A 20,791-nucleotide genomic window follows, 5' to 3' on the forward strand; every position below is an offset into this window, starting at 1 on the left:
TGTTTTTCTCCAAAGCAAGTAATTCAGCTTTGATAGCATTAATCCAACAATTATTTTGAATAGAATCTTCAGTGTGATGGTCCAAAAATGGAAGAAAGGGTAATAGAAAAACATTTATATTCAAAAGATAGTTTATTATATGAAAGGAAATTAGAAGTAGTCAGAGTATCAATTAACATTTCGAAGCGATATTTCTTGCGGCTTACAACATCATTTTTGGATAAATTTTGGAGCAAGAGTTGAATAGTTCATCTATGAAGTCATTTAAACCTTTTTATTTGCTGCTACTTACTAGTTTAATATATTTGAATTTTTTGCATATTGTACATACCTATGATTTAAAAGATAGGTCTTAGTTCAACATTGAATATTGTCACCTAGTAACAATAGGATTTGGGATTTAAAAAAAATTATAAAAATAGATATTATAAATAATAGGTTGCTATGTTAAAAATATCATATGATTGATATTTAACAAAGATATAATAATAATAATAGTTAAGAATTTAATTCATTTAAAGATATAAAGATAAATTAACACTACAATAAAAATATATATATTTAAAAGTAGTTTTGCATCACTTTGGATAGAGATTCTACTCTAACAACTACGGTTAGTCAAAGTGTATGTACTTGGAAAGTAGTTAGAATCGTTCCTTAAAAAAATAATTTTTATAACTTTTCTTTAAAGTATGAATCGCAAAATTTGAAATCTTTTTTTTTATAAGTTATTTATTACCAAAAAAAATTAATTTATTGTTATATTTAAACTTGAGTTTATATATCTAAAATTTAAATTTTTTTTATTTGTGAGTTTTTTTTATTACAAACTAAAATCAATTATTTGTCTTGATGAAATTCAAATTTATATATTATGTTAATTAAATAATATATATCTAAACAAATGAAACACTGTCAAATAAAAAAATAGATTAAAATAATAGGAAGTTTCAATGTTAATAAAAAAAGAAAAAGAAAACAAAGAAAGAATAAAGAGAGAAGTGTGAGAAATGCACTTATAGTTGTTAAAAAAATTAAATTTGTTAGCATAAAAAAGACAAAGAAGCAAAGAAGAAGAAATTAATAATGCCATGTGAGTTGAATAACATTTCATTTTAATTTTACATGTATTTACAAGTTAAAAATTACCAAATTTTTAAAATTTTAATTTGTGAAAGCCATTAACATATAATTTTTTTTTAAAAAAAGCGACTTTAGAGAAAAATTAATATGTAAGTGCTCTCAATGATCATTTTCATAGAACAATTATATATTATTATTTTTTAAAATTATTTTTAATAAATTATTATATTATTTTATTCTGCAAATAACAACTTTAAAAGATAAAGATAAAAATTGCAGTGCCAAGAGTGACTTGGTAATATTCAACGTGTTTATTGAGTTATGATGTATACAATGCTAATTTGTTTATTTTAATCTTCCTTTCTCAATCTTTCATAAATATGCTTTTAAAATTAGAAAAAGAAAAGGTATTCTGACGTAGAAAAACTCGTCAATTAGAACACAAAACGAAGGCAGGTTTGTGTATAATTTGAAAAACAATTATTCAAACCAGTTGTAAAAGTTGAAATAATGTATAAATATAATTTTTTCATTACCCAAGAAAATTTTAATAAGGAGATACAAGATACATGACCTTCAATTACACAAGTCTGATGCCAGGGATTCAAGCGAATAGAAGGCTTCTTATTCCACTCTGAAAAGGAAAATCCCCTTGAATTTCGCTCCAAGCCCAAGTCCTAACATTAATCATTTCTAAGACATATTCGTTGTCTAACGTAAAAATTTAAACAAATTTTCATTCCTATGAAGCCATGACTATACCACTGCAAACCAAACTCAAAACCATGTCATCCTTGTTATTTTTTTTTCTTTTGCAATACAATCCTCTGGTGACACCATTGGGAACCCCACTAACAATTGGTCCGCAGCACTGTGGAAAAGTATATCCGTAGCCATTAACACCCAAACAAATTAGTACTCAACACCAAAATTTAATTACCTGAGAGGCCAGATCGATATCCCATTTGCACAGCATGTGAAACGAAATAAAAAGAGTATATATGTAATCATAATTTTTCTTTGACCTGGAAATGATTAATGGGCAATGCAAATGTGTCTCATGTAGGCCATGGGATACACAACAGTTAACACTTTGCCCACATTATAATCTTCAAACATTATATTGTTGAATTTTTATTTGAAGCTCTTAAGCCCAACTCCCCAGCCTCCAGGTGTATGTGAATACAAGGGATATTCCAATTTATGTGCAAAATAAACCTTAACAAACTACTACTTACACACTTGATAATTTGATACATTGACAAAACACTAACCAAAAAATTAAAAACAGCATTCCCTACCTTATGTGCATATCATGAACAAACAATTTTCCTCTTTATATTTTCTTTATCCACATGGGATAGTGAATTAATAGCCAATCATTCATGTGCTATTAAAAACAAATATATATATATATATATATATATATATTAATCTATAATAATAATAATTTGAAATCTATGTAATAAATTTTTATCAACCCTAAACCCTAAACATTACTCTTATAAGCGCTTGAGGAGAATACAAACCTAAAATATCGTGAACACTTGTCTTAATTTCACTTATTATGAATCCAGGATGATAGAATACTAATATTTGAGATGCCCAACCACCAATACACCTGAAATTTTAATCCAGTTTTGTAAACACATTTTTTTTATCTGCAAAAGGAGTTTAACATAAAATGATATATAAAGAGTATCCCAAACCTTATACCCGTATAGCTACCCACTCTTAAAAATTTAATAAACCAACAACAAGCCCATGCCATTCATAAAAGGAATAATCATCCTAATCTATCTTTCATCGAAAACCTCACTTTAAGAGCAATTTGAAATTAATCCATGAAAATCCAAAATTTACTAAACGCTAGCATGTAATTTGGCATCACCTGTCATGATAGGTTGTAATAACTCGAGCATATAGTTTGATTGATTAAGGTTTGGGCCAAAATACGTACACTTATTTTTTATAGAGATGAGGCAATTTTACATTATATGCCGTAGCCATTATTGAGCTTCATTTTGGCAGCTCTTTATATCGGCTAGCTTAGATGAGTCCTATATTAATATTAATTTCAGGTGGGTTATTTTGGGCTCTGAATTAGTTGTTGTTAGCACTCCTCTTAGTATTAATATAAGTTAAAAACCAAAGCAGAAATAAGAACTGGTAATGACGTTAATTATAGTTTGAATAAGATGACAAAGGTTATAACCAACATTTTCATGCGGTTTCATAATTTCGTGTTTTATTCTTACATATTAAAACATTACCCTTAATTGTTGCAGATGTTAATCACTGCTTCTTTTACAAAGGATTTGGAAAACCCTTGTCTACAGTAGGGTCTGGAAGCCCCCACGTTCATTAGAACCAGTTTCAAAATCCCACATTTCTGCATCTATCTATTTCCACATCACCGAGGGATCCGTTCGCAAACCCTTTCAACCTCTCACTTACTTTGGTCGCTCCAAATTGAAAGTAAGATTGCGGAATCTACATCAAGAAGTAAGCAAAGAGAGAAAAACGATTATAATTTAATTTCTCAATATTGAGAAGCTAATTAAGCTTTTTTTTTTTTTTTTCAGAACACGGTTAATTAAGAATACATATACCTCCCCGTGCAAGATATGAAGCACTGAATCTCCAGCCATTGAATAATTGGCAGATATGACCTCGACGTTCTCGTCATGCAATATTCGAATAATTTCATAGAAAATAAACTGGTTATCAAACCCGCATGTTAGAATCACTTCAAGCGAGTAACCCATTTCATGAACCTCGATTTTTGGCGATTTTTGGCTACCTTGTGAACTCGAGCAACCACTTAGAGTTCTCTTCCTTGCCATTAAGCTTTCTTTCTTCTCCTGAATCATCTTCACCTTTGTCTCTAGGCTTCTGATGTAGTTGATAGCTTCATCTATTTGATCGGGCACCGCTATCACTTCCTGTATTAAACCAAAATCACATCATGTCAATATATATATATATATATATATATATATATATATATATATTCATGATTTTAAATTGTAGTCCATAGTTGTAATTTCATACAATATTAAAATTTTCAAGGTTTTTGTAACCACGTCGCAAGCAATTACACTCTCATTGTCACGGTCTGATTTGCAATTTGAAATATTATGTATGCGTTTATGTATCATATCATTTCCATAAGTAAATATAATTGCACATGATTTCCTCAAATGAAATCCATGCATGCGACATACATAGTGAGAGAGAGAGAGAGAGGGCAGACCATGGGATTATAGTTAGGGAGAAGAGAGTTGAGACAGGAATAGAGGTTCTTCATATGGTTTCTCCTGTTTTTTTCTACGATCCTTCTTTCGATTCCTTCGGAAGAAGAAGGTTGGCTTCTCTGTTGACGATCCATCTAACAATATTTAGAATTTCTTAATTTGCTTACGAGCAATTTGATAATTAGGATTTAGGATTCTGAGAAGATGGTTTTGTGGATTAAGTATTTATAATACTACATATTATATTATCACATGACATAATGACGCATCACTTTTGTGCGAGTGATGTGAGTCAGTGTGATGTTAAAAGCTAGTGCAAAAACGAGACCAAACCTAAACGTCACTTCGTACACATCATATTTTTGTATACGGATGATGTGAGACTCGTGTGGCGGCGAAGTAGAAAGATCAAATTCACACGTGCTTGCCGTGTTCTGCTGTTCAAGTGTTCATGGCTCTGTTTTTTGTTCGTCACATCGCTCCATCCTCCCTAGACAGGAGCGCGTGACGGCAATGATTATTTTTTTTCACTTTTTTAAGGATGTGACATCATTCATTTAACATTAAAAAGCTATCTACTAAAGTCAAATAAATCAGCCTCCAATCAATTATTGTAGACAACATAAGATCATTCATTGAATCGTGCGTGCTGTCGGTTTAACTTCGGCCAAAAGATTAATGGATACAGATGCAGTGTAGTTAACGCGGTAACTGTACGTATAGTTCTTTACTCGCTTAAGCTATTTTGATATGGTTTAAGTGAATTTAATAATTTTTATTTAAGTTCGTATAAACTAGTTTAAGTGAACGAAGGCTTAAGTCAATGCTACAAGCATGGAGTGAGACATTGAACTAAAGTGAGTGGGTGATGCGCTTGAGCTAAAATATGTTTGTTTAAGTAAAAAATAATAGAGAGGGATTACAAACTAGCTTAAGCATGCTTGATTTAGCTTAAGCTGATGAGTTGTGAGCTTAAGCACATATTTATAAGGCTTAAACGAGTATATGATGGGCTTAAGCGAAACCTTAATGGCTTAAGCGAAACCTTAATGGCTTAAGCCTAAAAAAATAGAGAGCATATCTCCCAAGATTACACATTCGCTTAAGCGTGGTTGATTTAGCTTAAGCTGATGAGTTGTGGGCTTAAGCGCATATGTATAAGGCTTAAGCGAGTATATGATGGGCTTAACCGAAACCTTAATGACTTAAGCCTAAAAAAACAGAGAGCACACTTCCCAGGATTACACATTCGCTTAAGCCTTCATGGATTGGCTTAAGCGGATGAAACAATAGCTTAAGCGGATATGCTTTAGCTTAAGCGAAAATTGCATAAAAAGAATGCAGAGAGAATGTTCTTTTGGACTGATAAACTAGTTTAAGCTATAACACATTGGCTTAAGCGAACCAATACCAACTTAAGCGAGTACTATGTAGCTTAAGCGAAATTTGTGAGCTTAAGCGATTATTGGAGGGCTTAAGCAAATATGCAGGAAAATTGAAAAACAACAGCTTAAATTGACAGACATGGATATATTATTTCTGAAAACAAAATACATTTGTCCTTTACATAATTATTTTTGGCAAAAGAAAATAAAATGATTACTATATGTATGTGACAAGTTTTAATTTATAAGATAATTTGTTTGGTTTATTTAGTAAACAAGTCATACAAATTATAAAAGAGAATCAAAATAAAAGGAATTTAGATAGGTGGTTAATAAAGTAAAATTTCACAATTTAGCTGCAACAAACTAAATAGGTCCTTGAAACTTTACAATATGAACTAACTTCAAACATAAACTAAAATCTAAACTTTAAAACCAAATAAAGAAAAAACAAAGTGTTCATGCATCTTATAGATCAACATCATTATGAATAGGCTGGTCGTCCTCCACATGGTCTCCTTCCCCATCACCACCTTCATGATCAAGTTGTGCTTCCGTTTCTTCTTCTTCCCCTTCTCCTTCTCCTCTTTCTTCTGGTTCCTCTCCTTGTGGTCCACCATCTTCATGATTTGCATTAGGTTCATTTGAGAAGGAAGGTGTGTCTCCAGGCCATGACACTACAGCTACAAAATCCTCTGGGGTTGGCCATGGAAATGTTGAAGTCTCTCCTGCATGCTGATGTAGGGTAAAGCGATAGAAAGAGTCATTAAGGCTGGTGTAGGCTCGATGGTTAGTCGCCATCTGGTAGTGTATATGTGTATATGCCCGATTGTTGTCCTCCATTTGTTGCTGTATTTGATTCAGATGTTGGGTGATACGCCATTCCATGGGTGTCATTTTGGGGATGGATGGTTGTGCTGATGGTGGTGCTGATGAAGAAGGATCAGATGTGGTTGTGGCTGTGGCTGGTCCAATGAGTTAATGCAATAGTTGTTTATTAACTGAGCATTTATAGGTTTTTTCAACTTGATGCTTTGTGTTGGATTGTTTGGTATCTGAACACCTTGGGCAGCACATAAAGCAGTGATTAATGCTGGAAAGCCCAAGGGCTTTGTTGCAGATGCATTAGGGGAGTTGGTGGACAAAACAAGTTGGTGAATCTCCTCAGAGATCACAGTTGCAATGTCGATTGTGAGGTTTTCCATAATGCTGAAGACAAGGTAGGCCCGAGGCATGCGGAGATATGATGTGTGAGTGGTTGGAGCAATGTTTGCAAAGAGAAATGACATCCATATTTGAGTCAGTGTCTTCAAATTCCCTCTCTTGAACCTCATTGGCTTGCCTTGATAGTTAGTTTCATATGATTTGTTGGGAATGCATAAGGACCTTACTACATCATCATCATTAAATCCTGTGGTCAGGCGCCTCCGCTGCTGGTATTCGCACAACTGTCCTTCTTGTAAAGTGAGGGGGTTCCCTAGTAATGCATTGATAGCATCTCTATCATAGGAGATGGATGTCCTTCTAACACAAAACTTCTTCTCAGATTTTTGTGGATGCAAGGGCCATGCATTGACATAAAACTCCTTCACTATGTCTTCATCAATTTTATTTGGTGGGTTAGCCAATATATTCCATTTTCTCCTCTGAAGTTCTTCTGTAAATTCAGCAAATTGTCCTTCCTCCAAAATAATTTTTCTTTCAGGTAGAAGTTCTCTTGGGTGTAATTCCAAATATCTCTGAAATGGGCTCGACTGAAGAACCTGTATCTGTCAAAGGTAAGTTGCTGACTGGGGCTCGGTTGTGTTGGAGGTTCATTATCCTGAGTTCCTGTATGGTGTACATGTTGTGAAGCCTCTCCAACGTCTGAATGTTGCTTCTTTCTTTGGGGAATTGATTTTTTAGGAGCCATATCTACAAGGTAACAAATTTCAATACTCAAAAAATTGGAAAATACACATAATTTTGACAAATCTCAATACTCACTTAAGCCAAAATCAGGCGCTTAAGCGAGTAATAAGTGCTTAAGCGAGTATCATGCGCTTAAGCGCGTTTAAGCGAGTCAGGTGCGCTTAAGCGTTTCTTTACAGAAAGAACCTTGCTTCACATAAATATTGATGTCAATCTAACAACAAACAGAGTGATAATCCTAAACTCTAAAAACATTAACCTTAAACCCTTGAAAGCATTGTTTCCATAATAGTATCCAGAAGCATGGAACCATCCCTAACCTAAAAGGTAGGAGAACAACATATTGCTGTAAGAGTTATTACCTGGAATCGTTGGGTTGCTTTGATAATGGGAGAGGAATGCTGCAATGGGGAGAATCCTGGATTTGGGGTGGGGTTTAGGGTTTTTCAATATTTTTTGATATAAGGATGAAATGAATGAAATGAGAGAATGGGTTTAAGGCTGAGCTGCGTCGGCAAATTCGCTTAAGCGGGAGTATCTCGCTTAAGCGCAATTTTAAAAGTAAGGAGGTAAATAGTTTTCTGGTCCCTCGCTTAAGCCTTTTACTCGCTTAAGCCAAAACATGTTAGCTTAAGCCCATATCCCAACTTTAATAAGTTTAGGTAAATTGTTTTCTGGTCCGTCGCTTAAGCCACTGTAGGATCGCTTAAACCCTTAAGAGCTTAAGCCAATAAAGTCTCGCTTAAGCCTTAATGACCTTAAGCGAAAATTCTCGTTTAAAAATTACAACTTTCACTTAAGCGGTCTATGTACGCTTAAGCGAACAAGCGTCGTTTTGGCGCGAATCTTTCATTTGTGTGGCGTAAGCTTGAAGAAAAGCTTCATTTAACTCCTAAAATGCTCTCTCTTAAAAATATACATGCTTGGTACAAATCAGAGACTTAAACAAAACAAGTTACATTCAACATATACTAACTTGGAGCTTCATTGACATTGATAACCATGGAACCATCTCCATTATCAGGTATCTTTTTTCATTTTAACATTTACATCTTTTGCATTTGCTATATCCTAAATTTTCCATAATGTGAGATGTTTAACATGGGATTTTTTGTTTATGTTTTTGGTAGAAGAGAAAACTAAAAACATTGTGGACTGGAAGCCAAAAGTTGGATTAGAGTTTGATAATGTAGAACAAGCATGGAATTTTTGGACTGAATATGGTAGGAGGATCGGATTTGGAGTTAGAAAGTAGTATTTTAATAAGAGAAAGGAAAATGGTGCTATTACTTTTTGTAGATACGTTTGTTGTAAAGAAGGTCTTCGAAAAGGAAAGAAACAAGATTGTCAAGTTGCTAAACATAGAGCTGAGACAAGAACAGATTATTCCGCCAGAATTGCAGTATCTTTGGGGAAGAATGGGAAGTTTATAATTCATGAGTTTGTTGAAGATCATAATCAGCCCTTACAACTTGAGGAGACAACTCACATGCTTGCTTCTCATAAGTGAAGTTCAAGCTTATGAGATTGAAATGGCTCAAGAATCTGGTTTGCAACAAAAGTCCTCATTTCAACTCCAAAGCACACTTGCAGGCAATAGATGCAATGTCGGATATACTCGATTGGATGCAAAGAATTACTTGAAGGAAAGAAGACAAAGAAGTATGGTTTATGGAGATGTTGGTTGTGTGATGGAATATTTTCAGCAACAGTTGTTAAATAATCCTTCATTTTTTCATGCATATCAGATAGATTGTGATGAAATTACAAATGTATTTTGGGCTGACGTGAAGATGATTTTAGATTATGCATATTTTGGTGATGTAGTTTCTTTGGACACTACATATTGCACTAATCGTGCAAATAGACCTCTTGCCTTGTTCACAGGTTTTAACCATTATAGAACCACCATCATTTATGGTGTAGCTTTGTTATATGATGAAACGGCTGATTCGTTTAAATGATTGTTTGAAACATTTTTAGAAGCACATAATCACAAAAAACCTATAATGATGTTTACTGACCAAGATCAAGCTATGGCTAAGGCCCTTGTAGAAGTCATGCCAGAGACACATCATTCTTTGTGCACGTGGCATTTAATGCAAAATGGGATCAAACACCTTGGTAATTTGATGAAGGGTGGAAGTCATTTTTTAAGAGACTTCAAAAAATGCATGTATGAATTTGATACCTTCACTAACTTTGAGAAAGCTTGGACCAAGATTGTTCAAGAGTACAATGTCCATGACAACAATTGGATGAACTCACTTTATGCCATAAAGGAAAAATGGGCATCATGTTATATGAAAGAAGTTGTCACCCTAGGGATGCGCAGTACTCAACTCTCTGAAAGTTTAAATTCTGATTTCAAAACTTCTATGAAACCTGGTGTCAGCATTAAACAATTCTTCCAAAGTTTTGAACTTATAGTTGAAGCGAAGCGTTACAATGAACTAATTTGTGAGTATGAGTCCTGACATAAGCTACCAATATTGAGATATGAGATGTCTCCCATCTTGATACAAATGGAAAAAATTTACACTTATTCTATATTTACCCTTTTCCAACAAGAATTTACTTTATTCTTAGCATGTTGCATTTCAGAAAGGATTGAATCTCCTCCTATATTTGAATATGTCATCACTACAGTTAGTCAAAAGAAATCATGCAGAGTATCATTTGATAATGTCTCAAAATCAATTTTTTGCACCTGTAAAAAATTTGAAACATTTGGTATGCTTTGTTCCCATGCATTGAAGGTATTTGAAGCAAATGATGTCAAGGCTATTCCTGAAAAATATATCCTTAAGAGATGGATAAAGGAAGGTCGTTCTGGCATTATGAACAATTTCATACAAAGAGAGATTGAGGGGGGATCCAAAAGTTGCTACCACACAACGATACAGACAACTTGCTTCTAAAATGATTAGACTTGCATCAGAGGTATCTAGTTCAGAGGAATACTCGACATTAGTGGATGAATGTTTAAATGCTGTGTGTCGTCAAATCTCACACCTTCGATTACAAACACAACATGTTGACAGTGACACTGACAATCATGCATCTAAGTCGATGATCAATGATGGTACAATCCCAAAAGGTTTCAAGCACCGACCAAGCTTAAAGAGGAAACATATAAACGATTCAAAAGTTGGGTTGAACTATAAGGAAAAAGGAAAAGAAATAGGATAACGAGAGGTCAATTACAAAACCAACATGCTAAGGTACATATATCAATCAATTTGCTAATGCATTACTTTCAATTTTGATTCCTTATTAACCATATGATGTTTATTTGATAAATATTTTAGGAATATCAACCTAGTCCTCCTTCTGAACCTTGTGATATACATTGTTCAGCACCTCCATCTTATCATCCTTCTCAAACTTTGAACAATCAATTCAATTTCACTACATTATTGATCGTAAGTTCAATAAATTTCAAAATGAAAATTTAGTGCTTTAGTTTATCGTTGTATAATTTTGTTTGATGGATTTATGTTTTTTTTTTCAGGACCCTTTGGATGACACAACTTGTTCAATCATTGATTAATAATTAAAAGTTGTTGTATCTTAATCATTTTATTTTCTTTTGCCAAAAATAATTATGTAAAGGACAAATGTATTTTGTTTTCAGAAATAGTATATCCATGTCTGTCAATTTAAGCTGTTGTTTTTCAATTTTCCTGCATATTCGCTTAAGCCCTCCAATAATTGCTTAAGCTCACAAATTTCGCTTAAGCTACATAGTACTCGCTTAAGCTGGTATTCGTTCGCTTAAGCCAATATGTTATAGCTTAAGCTAGTTTATCAGTCCAAAAGAGCATTCTCTCTATATTCTTTTTATGCAATTTTTGCTTAAGCTAAAGCATATCCGCTTAAGCTATTGGTTCATCCGCTTAAGCCAATCCATGAAGGCTTAAGCGAATGTGTAATCCTGGGAAGTGTGCTCTCTGTTTTTTTAGGCTTAAGCCATTAAGGTTTCACTTAAGCCTTATACATATGCGCTTAAGCCCACAACTCATCAGCTTAAGCTAAATCAACCACGCTTAAGCGAATGTGTAATCCTGGGAGATGTGCTCTCTGTTTTTTTAGGCTTAAGCCATTAAGGTTTCGCTTAAACCCATTATATACTCGTTTAAGCCATATAAATATGCGCTTAAGCTCACAACTCATCAGTTTAAGCTAAATCAAGCACGCTTAAGCCAGTTTGTAATCCCTCTCTGTTATTTTTCGCTTAAGCGAGTATATTTTAGCTCAAGCGCATCACCCACTCGCTTTAGTTTAATGTCTCGCTCCATGCTTGTGACATTGGCTTAAGCCTTCATTAGCTTAAGCTAACTTATACGGGCTTAAGCGAAAATTGTCAAATTCGCTTAAGCTATGTCAAAATGGCTTAAGCGAGTGAAGAACTGCACGTGCAGTTCTCGCGTCAACTGCACTGGATCCGTATCCAAGATTAATTGTGTAGCCATATATTCCCTCCAATCCAAAACATAAATACTCGTAAGGTTAAGGTCGTTGCACTTGTATTAAAAATTAATTTATTAAATTTTATAAATAAAATAAAAGGTAAGATATATTGTTTTAGTTTGTAGCAGCATGAGACATGAGTGATATTTTGTGAAAACGTTGAAATTCTTGTCTTGGTGGCTTCCTTGAGAGTGTGGTAGCTACGTTGCATACGGCATTGACGTTTTGTTTCAATTGCACAATAATTATTTGGATACTTATGGGGGGTCTTGATTCTTGACGTCTCGTGAGAACATAATGAACATTCCTACGTATAAATTGCGGCTTCTTAGTTGATTATTGTCTTTGTTCTTTAAACCGTCTCTGCCACGGCTTAGTTTGCCGTACTAATTGATTCTTCGTCTTTCGTCCTTGTTGTCTCTTAACGTGACACTTTGTTTCAGAATGACAAGAATTCAACATTTAACACAGTCATCGCGTCAATTGTCCTATTCCTTTCCTCGAAATTGTCCTCCCTCCAAAATTACTAAGCTCTTCGTAGTATCCCTATGAGTGGAGTGCACGATGCAAAGACATTTATTTATAAGCATCTTCACAAAAATAAAACAAAATTTAAAGTTGTTTATAAAAAAATGTATGCGAAAATATTGTTTTTATCTAGAATAATTTTGACCACGTGTATCTCTTATGTCAGAAAATGTTTTTTTTTTTTTAAATAAGTCTCGTTTATGTTATAAATAATATTATTACACTAGTGACATATATTAACCATATAGTAAGTGTACGTTTCAATCCACGTCAATATCCTACTAGTCTTTATAAAGTCATCATGTTCTTGCTAATACTAACACACTTAAAATGTAGGGTGAGTTTGAGGGTAAACTTAATTCACAATAATAAATAGTGCATGTCAGTTGGTGTTAACATAGCATATTTGATAGAAAGTAATTTGAGAGTTTTAAGTTACATAATGAGAGTTGACAGAAAGTTTAGTGACTAATATTGACTACGATTTTAGCTACAAGAAGTAAAAGTATAATTAAGTTTATATTTATCTTAGTGACTTTAATTAACTATTTTTTAAAGATGTAATAATAACTTTATTTCTTTTCCTCGTATTTGACTACAGTGGAAATCTTTGAATCTAAAGCTACTTGCTTTTTAATGCAATTCTAAAAATGGATTTTTCAGATTAAAAAAATAGAATACCTTAAAGATGAAAGTCATTAATATTGCAAAGTAGAATTCATTAAAACTGACTTCTATTTGTTATGTTCAATAAAAGAACGATGGAAGCTACAATAGAAAAAGTATTGAAAGGATAAAATACCTTAAAAATGAACGTGTTCCGATATAAGAAAATTTTGACAATATCATGCGTAAATATTTCGATCTAGTATTAAAAAATTTTCTGGTTTTACTGTATAGTATCAATCAACTTAATGATAAGAAATTTGGATCTTCTATAGTTTAAACAGGAATTACAGCTTAAACTCTACGTTCGCTTAAGTAAATTTAGAAAAAATAATTTTTACTTAAGTTAAAAATGTTTGCTTAAGCGAATTGGTGAAAAAATAATTTTTGCTTAAAAAAAATTACTTAAATTAAAATTGTAAAAAAATTTAAAATTTTATTATTTTTTTAAACTACAAAAAATTTAAGAAACTTTATATAAGATCATATAGTTAATTATTTCTTAATCAATTTCTCAAAATCATCATTCTTATAATACTTATCATCATTCTCAACAATTTAACTTGATTCTAAATAATTATATCTCACTAATTTTTAACACAAGTAGTATACTAAATAATACGTTTAGAATTTTTGGTGGGATAATATATATAAAAGTTTTTGGTAATTAGGTATTCATCAATAAAAAGAAAGATTCTTTAAAATTTCTATAGTTTAGAGAAGAAAATGATAAAGTTTTAAATTTTTTTATAATTTTAGTTTAAACAAATTTTTTAATTTAAGCAAAAATTAATTTTTTTATTAAATTTACTTAAACAAAAATTACTTTTTATCAAATTCATTTAAGCAAAGTAAAATTTGCTTAAACAAATTTAGACTGTAGGATTACAATTCTTACTAAAATTGCAAGGACCTGGATCTATAATAAATGAAATATGCATGTTTTTTTATAAATTTTCGTAGAATTAAATTTTTGCGGAATCCTAACTACCAACCAATTCTCGCATCAACTGTGGGTTCCAATAAATATACTATTGATACCCTCGTACGTGCAATTGAATGAATACTTCCTTTGCGAATAAAAAACAAACTGTTCCTCTATTCTCACTTTTTTTTTTTATTATTATTATCTTTTTCCTCTTTCTTCCTTTTTAAATCAAAATAATGGCTAAGTCTCAAAATTAGAAGACTTTCATATTTGAACAATCAACCGGAGTCGCTTTGATTTTGAACGCGTACTATACCATTTATTCACATAATCAATAATTTTCTTACACATACGTTTAAAGTAAGAGTTCATAATAATAATATAAAAAAAGCAAGAATGTGAATAATTTAATTATATCATTGAATAATTAAAGTGATATTCAGTTATACTTTAAATATTTGTAAGAGTGTGATTGAAAAGTGTAAAATTATCACTTGCAAAAAAAAAGTTATATATTTGCAAGATTAATTTACACTATATGTTGCTCTTCCAATCAAAACTCGTAAGTTTGTATCAGTTACATTACTCCGGCTACATCAGAAACAAGATAAGAATGAGATTCGGAACATCGAATTATCAATTTTAATATTTATTTTCAAATCTAAATTTACAATTGACGAAAAACAAATCAAAATATCTTTTAGTAATTATTGAACATCAGATGTCACTAAGTTGATACTTATCAACTGGTAATGAGATGGCCATTAACGAATCAATAAACCAATAGCCGCGCTTGCAAAAGTTGTTAATAATAATATATAGGACAGTGGAAACATCATGACAATGATATTGAGAAAAGGGAGTGATTTATATTTTAAGAAAATCACCTCTAAAATTGAGTAGATTTTGAAAAAAAAAATATTATAGCAAGAGAAAATATCGAGAAATGGAATTTTCTTTTATTTAAAAGAATGTAAAAGAAGGTAAATGAAAAGGCATAACAGTTACTTTATATAATTATTACCTTTTCTTTCATTTCCCCACTTAATCCAAATGAAGTATATATGAAAAAGATATCAATTACATTATCTTAGTTCGATCAAAGGTCAACCGATAGTCATATGTTCATTATTATTATTATATCCCCACCAATTGGATGATTACACACTAGTGCAATATATTCTATTGAGAAGAGTAAAAGTAAACTAAAATGTAGACTAGGACTGTTTTGGCTGATGTCGTCAAAGTGTGAAATGACTTTATTATATTAAAATATAAAAATATTGAAAAAAAATGGTGACCCTTCTTTTTGTGTGTGCATGCATAATAAATAAGGGCCACGATCGCTTGAATTGGTGGAAGGTGTGGTCAGCCAACAAAAATGGGTTAATTGTGATTCGAGGGAGATTGAGAAATTGCAATACCCCTCTCATGATTGGAAAATTGGCCAGGTAAGATGCCATGCTGTCATATTCCGCTTAGGTCATATACTAATGAGAAAATTATTATCTTACTTCTTTAATTTTACTTTATTGTTTTGATTTTACTTTTTTATTTGTTTTATTTGATCTTCTAATTTTATTTTATTTTATTTATCTTTAGTTTAGTCTTTACTGTCAGAAAATTAAATAGAAGAAAGTTGTGTCATAATATCATCATTATCCTTAAAAGAAAATTTCAGTGAACTTTCGGTGTGATTCGATATTCAATTTTATCTCCTAAAACTAACATAGTAGATATATAAACTTGTACAGTCGAAGATAAAAACATGATGAAACTTCATAAATAATGTTAAAAAAACAATTTGAAAAAAAAAAAAAAAAAAAAAGAGGATGAAGAACTTTTTTTAATTGTATCTCAAAGCTTGAGTTATTTGTGATCTTTATATAATAGTAGTACGCACCACCACTAAAAATAATCAATAAATGGCCTTCAAATTAAAATTAATTGGAAAAATCACGTTGGCATAAAGGGAAAAGTTAATAATACCAATCCCCTACGTGATATTTGTGCCACTTGCCGTCAAAGCCATCGGTTACAACATCACGATAATATAGAACTTTTAAGTCCCCATCAAAGTGATAAGATAAAAGAAAATATAGAATGATATAAACTTATTTTATACTTTAGAATAATAAAATAGATTATATTATAATATCATGTTATTTTATTTAATATTTTATATAAAAAATAATGGAAGAAAATAATTATATTAAATGATAAAATTATTTTTCATCAAAATTAATATAATTTTTTAAAAATAAATTTTAATTTAACTTCTTAACCTTTCAAAAATATACATAATAATAAAAATAAATTTCTGTACAAATAATATCTTTGATATTAAAATATACTAATTTCCTTTTTTAAATATTAAATCTTATTTTTAAATATATTATAATTTAAAAAATAAATTACAAAAGATTAAAATTATATTTTATAAAATAAGTAAATTTTTTATAAAAAATATTTATAGGTTTATTTTAAAAATTTACTTTTTTAGGATAAGTTTTAAAGTATTAATTAATTTAATAAACTCTTTTAAGTAATTTGATTAAAATTTGTATTTTATTTTTGGAAACAAAAAAGAAGAAGCTAATTACATCTAAAATCTTTACTTATTCTTACACTCATGTAAGTGGGGGATAATGAAATTGAAGTTTGCTTTTTCCGCGACTCGACTAAATAAACAAGTCAAATGCGAAACATTAATTAACCACATGATTTAATGACCATGTATTGTAAGTTCACATATATATTGAGGATACCTTGTCTTTTAACCTTAATTATACGATCTATGATTGCTTTGTTCTCGGTTGAGATGAAGAGGAGCCATGTCTCTTTCATGTTATTGGGTTGGGAGCTTCCACGCTTGACTGTAATAATTAACCTCTTGAATCTCCTTAGACTTAGCATGCTTTTGGACAAAGAGAGAACCAAATGATGTGAACTGATAGTGATTAATTTAGGGAAAAATAATTAGGTGATGTACTCTTCTTTAATTATAATAATTAGAGTTTTATTTTGATATATTGCCATAAAAATTTAGTATATTAATATTAAAATTTGAGATATATTATTAATATAAACAATAGTACTAACAATATTTATATCTGAATTTTATTTATTAAAAGTAATATAGATAATACATTCATGACATGTAGCAATTGGAGCAATAGTATTCCAATAGATATTTTATTTATTATATGGCATTAGCTGTATGTTATGAAAATGGTTGTAACAAACACCGCAGATGAAACATTACATTTGCATCACGTGATGAAATCCGTAAATTCAAACTCTGGTGAAGTGTATTGGAAAGGCAGGTTGATAGGTTAGCGTTGGGAGAGACAGCTATAATTATTGATCACTCTTTAGAGCGTAAATGGTCAGATTGTTTCACGCACCCACTCAAATCTCATTTGCAAAATTTAAAGCTTATCTTCTTAATTATTTTATTTTCAATATTTTTAAAACCGATACATTTTAGACTTTCTTGAATATCTAAAGAATTTTACACAATAATGAATCATATATTTAATCATTATTTTATATATAGTTTTTGCATTTTATAATCATATTTTCATAAATTAAGTGATTTTTTTTATTTGTATTACTTTTAATAATTTATTTTATTTTACCAAATTCAATCATTAATTTATAAATTACAAAAAATCTGACCATTAAACATGTTCATTAATCTTAAATTATAGACTCAAATTTGAATTTCAATTTTAATAAATATAATTATGAACCAATGAAATTGATTCAAGTAGCATACGAGTCGGTATTATTTAAGTAAGATTTTAGATTTAAGTTATTATATATGTAAAAATATCTTCAATAATAAACTTACTTATTACTTGGGTCAATCTGAATTAAATTAAATAAAAATAAAAAATAAAATAAAATAAAAGTAATTGTGTTAAGTTAAAAAAAATAAAAATTGTCCACACTAAAATGGCTTAGTTGAAGTTTAATGTATTTTATTGATGATCAGATCTTCGCAGTGGGCTTCAGGCCTTTTTTGTTTTGGTTTTGGTCGAAGAATTTATTTTTTACCCTTTTGCTTTTCAAATAAGCGGACTATGGGTTACGGGGCTAAGTTCTATTTCTTATGTTAGTTGGCTGACTGATTTCATGACTGAAATAATGAGACCAAACAATAAATGTAATTCTGACAATAATAATAATAAATATAATTTCTTCCTATTATAATAAGTTAATTGAAATATATTTATATTATAAATTTTTTTATACCATCGTCGAATCATAAATTGTATATCAGTGAAAACCATTAAATTTTGTAGTAATTAAGAATCATACATTTCTTATATTCTACTTAATTGATAATGTAAAATTATTTACATTAACAGTAAATCCGAATTAGATTCAAATTGAAAATTTATTAAAATTATATTATAAATTTATTTAATTTATTTGATTTTATTTAATAAAAATATTTAAATATAAAAGTAGAACTAATTTTTTGAATGATGAATTATTGAAATTTAATTGATGAAATGTAAAAATGATTAATTATTTAAATAGACACACACACAACTTTAATTGTGGTCATATAATTAGGTGAAGAGATATTGGAATTTATGGTTGAGTTCTTAATTGGAAATTTTTGAAAGAGTTCCTAGTTCAGAAATTTGTGAGAGAATTCTTAGTTAGGAGATTTAGAAAAGAGGTCCTAATGGAGAGGTTTGCAAGGGGTTCTTTAGTAAGAAATTTACACTATATCTTTATTGGTTGACATTCAAATAACATAATTTGAAATTTATTAAGAAGAGTGTTAATAGGTTATCTGGTCAACAATGGGTGCTGGGTAAGACTTACGTGTTGCATTGTGACAGTTTGCTGCTAGTGTGAAACGTTGACTTTGACTTTGTTTGATGTAAAGCGTTTTTGTGAAACATATTCACCCTGAGTCAACACATGCAAGTTTTGGGAGATTTGTGTGCCATTTTTCACTTTTCGGCTTAACTTGTCATCGTTATACAGTTAGTTCGTTACGTTTAGGTAGCCACCTATGTTGATTTCACTTTTGTTTTAGGGTTTATTTCTTTTAAAGTTAAAAATCAATTATTATGTTTTTAATTCAAAATATAAATTTTAGTATAATTAATTTATACACATATTACCATTATATTTAATTATTTAACACATTCCACTTTAAATTAAACAACACGTTAGTATGTGTCTAAAGAACAAAAGTCCATAACTACTCTAGCTTTTACATGACGTATGTCCACCAGGTAAAAATGAAAATTTCAGAATATGTTTTATAATATCAATTTATCTTTTATTCATTTGTTTAATAAATTATTAAAGACGTTAAGTGAATTAAAATAAAGATACTCAACTCAAACAAGATTGTCTTTAATAAATGATACATTTAGTTTCTACAAATTAAAATAAAAAGAGAATATAATTTTTCAAATATTATTAAAAAATTTAAATTTAAAATTTAACTATCAATAATATATTTTTTATTTCTAGATAATTTATGCATGCATAGTAATTGCAACCTAATGAAAAATTATATATTTTTTTGCTCTATTTTTTTACAAAAAATGGTTGATAATTATTTAGTTGTAAAATCATGTAATTAATTGATAAAAATAAATAGTATTTGACCATTAACTTAAATAGTTGTAAATAAATAAATGATATTTAATATTAATACTATTATATATTATTTTTAATCATTTAACATATTTTAATTAGTTGTACAGTTAATTTTATAAAATACATGTAATTTAATTAGAAATTATATAATTATTAAGCTAATTATAAATTATAAACTTTCAATTAACTTCGTACCAATAAGTTGATGACTTTCCACTAATTTATCAGATAAAGTTTAACCATTAGTTAATGCACTTAAAATATTGTTTTTGAAAAAAATATTATTTACTTTTAATTAATTAAAAAAAACTTTCACGTAGTTTAGTTTTGAATAGATCAAATGAAGATTCCAGGGATTTTTTTTAATGAAGATTGTTATTCAGCATTAAATTAAGACTACAAATTTTTTTATAAAGTAAAATCTGACGGATCATAACGCTTCCATAAATTAAAATGGTAGGAAAATAGAATCTCAATCCCATCATCTGCATCTTCCGTTCTTACAAGATTTTGTCGAAAAACTTTAAGCATTTATTGTTTTTCTAATGACTGACATGTCTATATGAAGAAATAAGAAAACAAAATAATATATCCATATAATTTTGGACAAGCTTGGTCTTTTGGGCACTACAATATCATCACATTAACACTTTGAAGGTTAGAGTCATTAAATTAATTAGTCTCTTGAAATGATATCAAAATAATGATTAAATTTGTTTCCATTTGCTGTATTTTATAAGAACGAATGAAGTAGTTTCTTAGATCTTTCAGAAATTAAACTAATAAAAATATTTAAAAGACAAATTCAGTGATAAGTTATTTTTTTTAAATCAAGTTAGTGAGAATAATACATTCTAAAAGATTAATGACACTGATTTTTTATAAAGAAGAGCAAATATATTATATATGTATCATTTATCTGC

At 29.9% G+C, this 20,791-nt stretch overlaps 1 protein-coding gene and 1 pseudogene across 1 annotated transcript; one reads left to right on the top strand and one right to left on the bottom strand.

The window, feature by feature from the left end:
* Positions 1–3,459: 3,459 nt before the first annotated feature.
* Positions 3,460–4,474, bottom strand: LOC113856672 (transcription factor bHLH162-like). Its single transcript, XM_027488625.1, has 3 exons — positions 4,340–4,474; positions 3,696–4,028; positions 3,460–3,576 (listed from the first exon to the last, which is right to left on the bottom strand). The coding sequence occupies exons 1-3, from the start codon at positions 4,472–4,474 to the stop codon at positions 3,460–3,462; spliced, it is 585 nt and encodes a 194-aa protein (XP_027344426.1).
* A 4,164-nt stretch (positions 4,475–8,638) lies between these two features.
* On the top strand, positions 8,639–10,828 carry LOC113855891 (annotated as a pseudogene).
* Positions 10,829–20,791: the final 9,963 nt, after the last annotated feature.

The sequence above is a fragment of the Abrus precatorius genome, unplaced genomic scaffold (genome assembly GCF_003935025.1).
Source record: "Abrus precatorius isolate BTA unplaced genomic scaffold, Abrus_2018 Scaffold11, whole genome shotgun sequence".
Taxonomy (NCBI): domain Eukaryota; kingdom Viridiplantae; phylum Streptophyta; class Magnoliopsida; order Fabales; family Fabaceae; genus Abrus; species Abrus precatorius.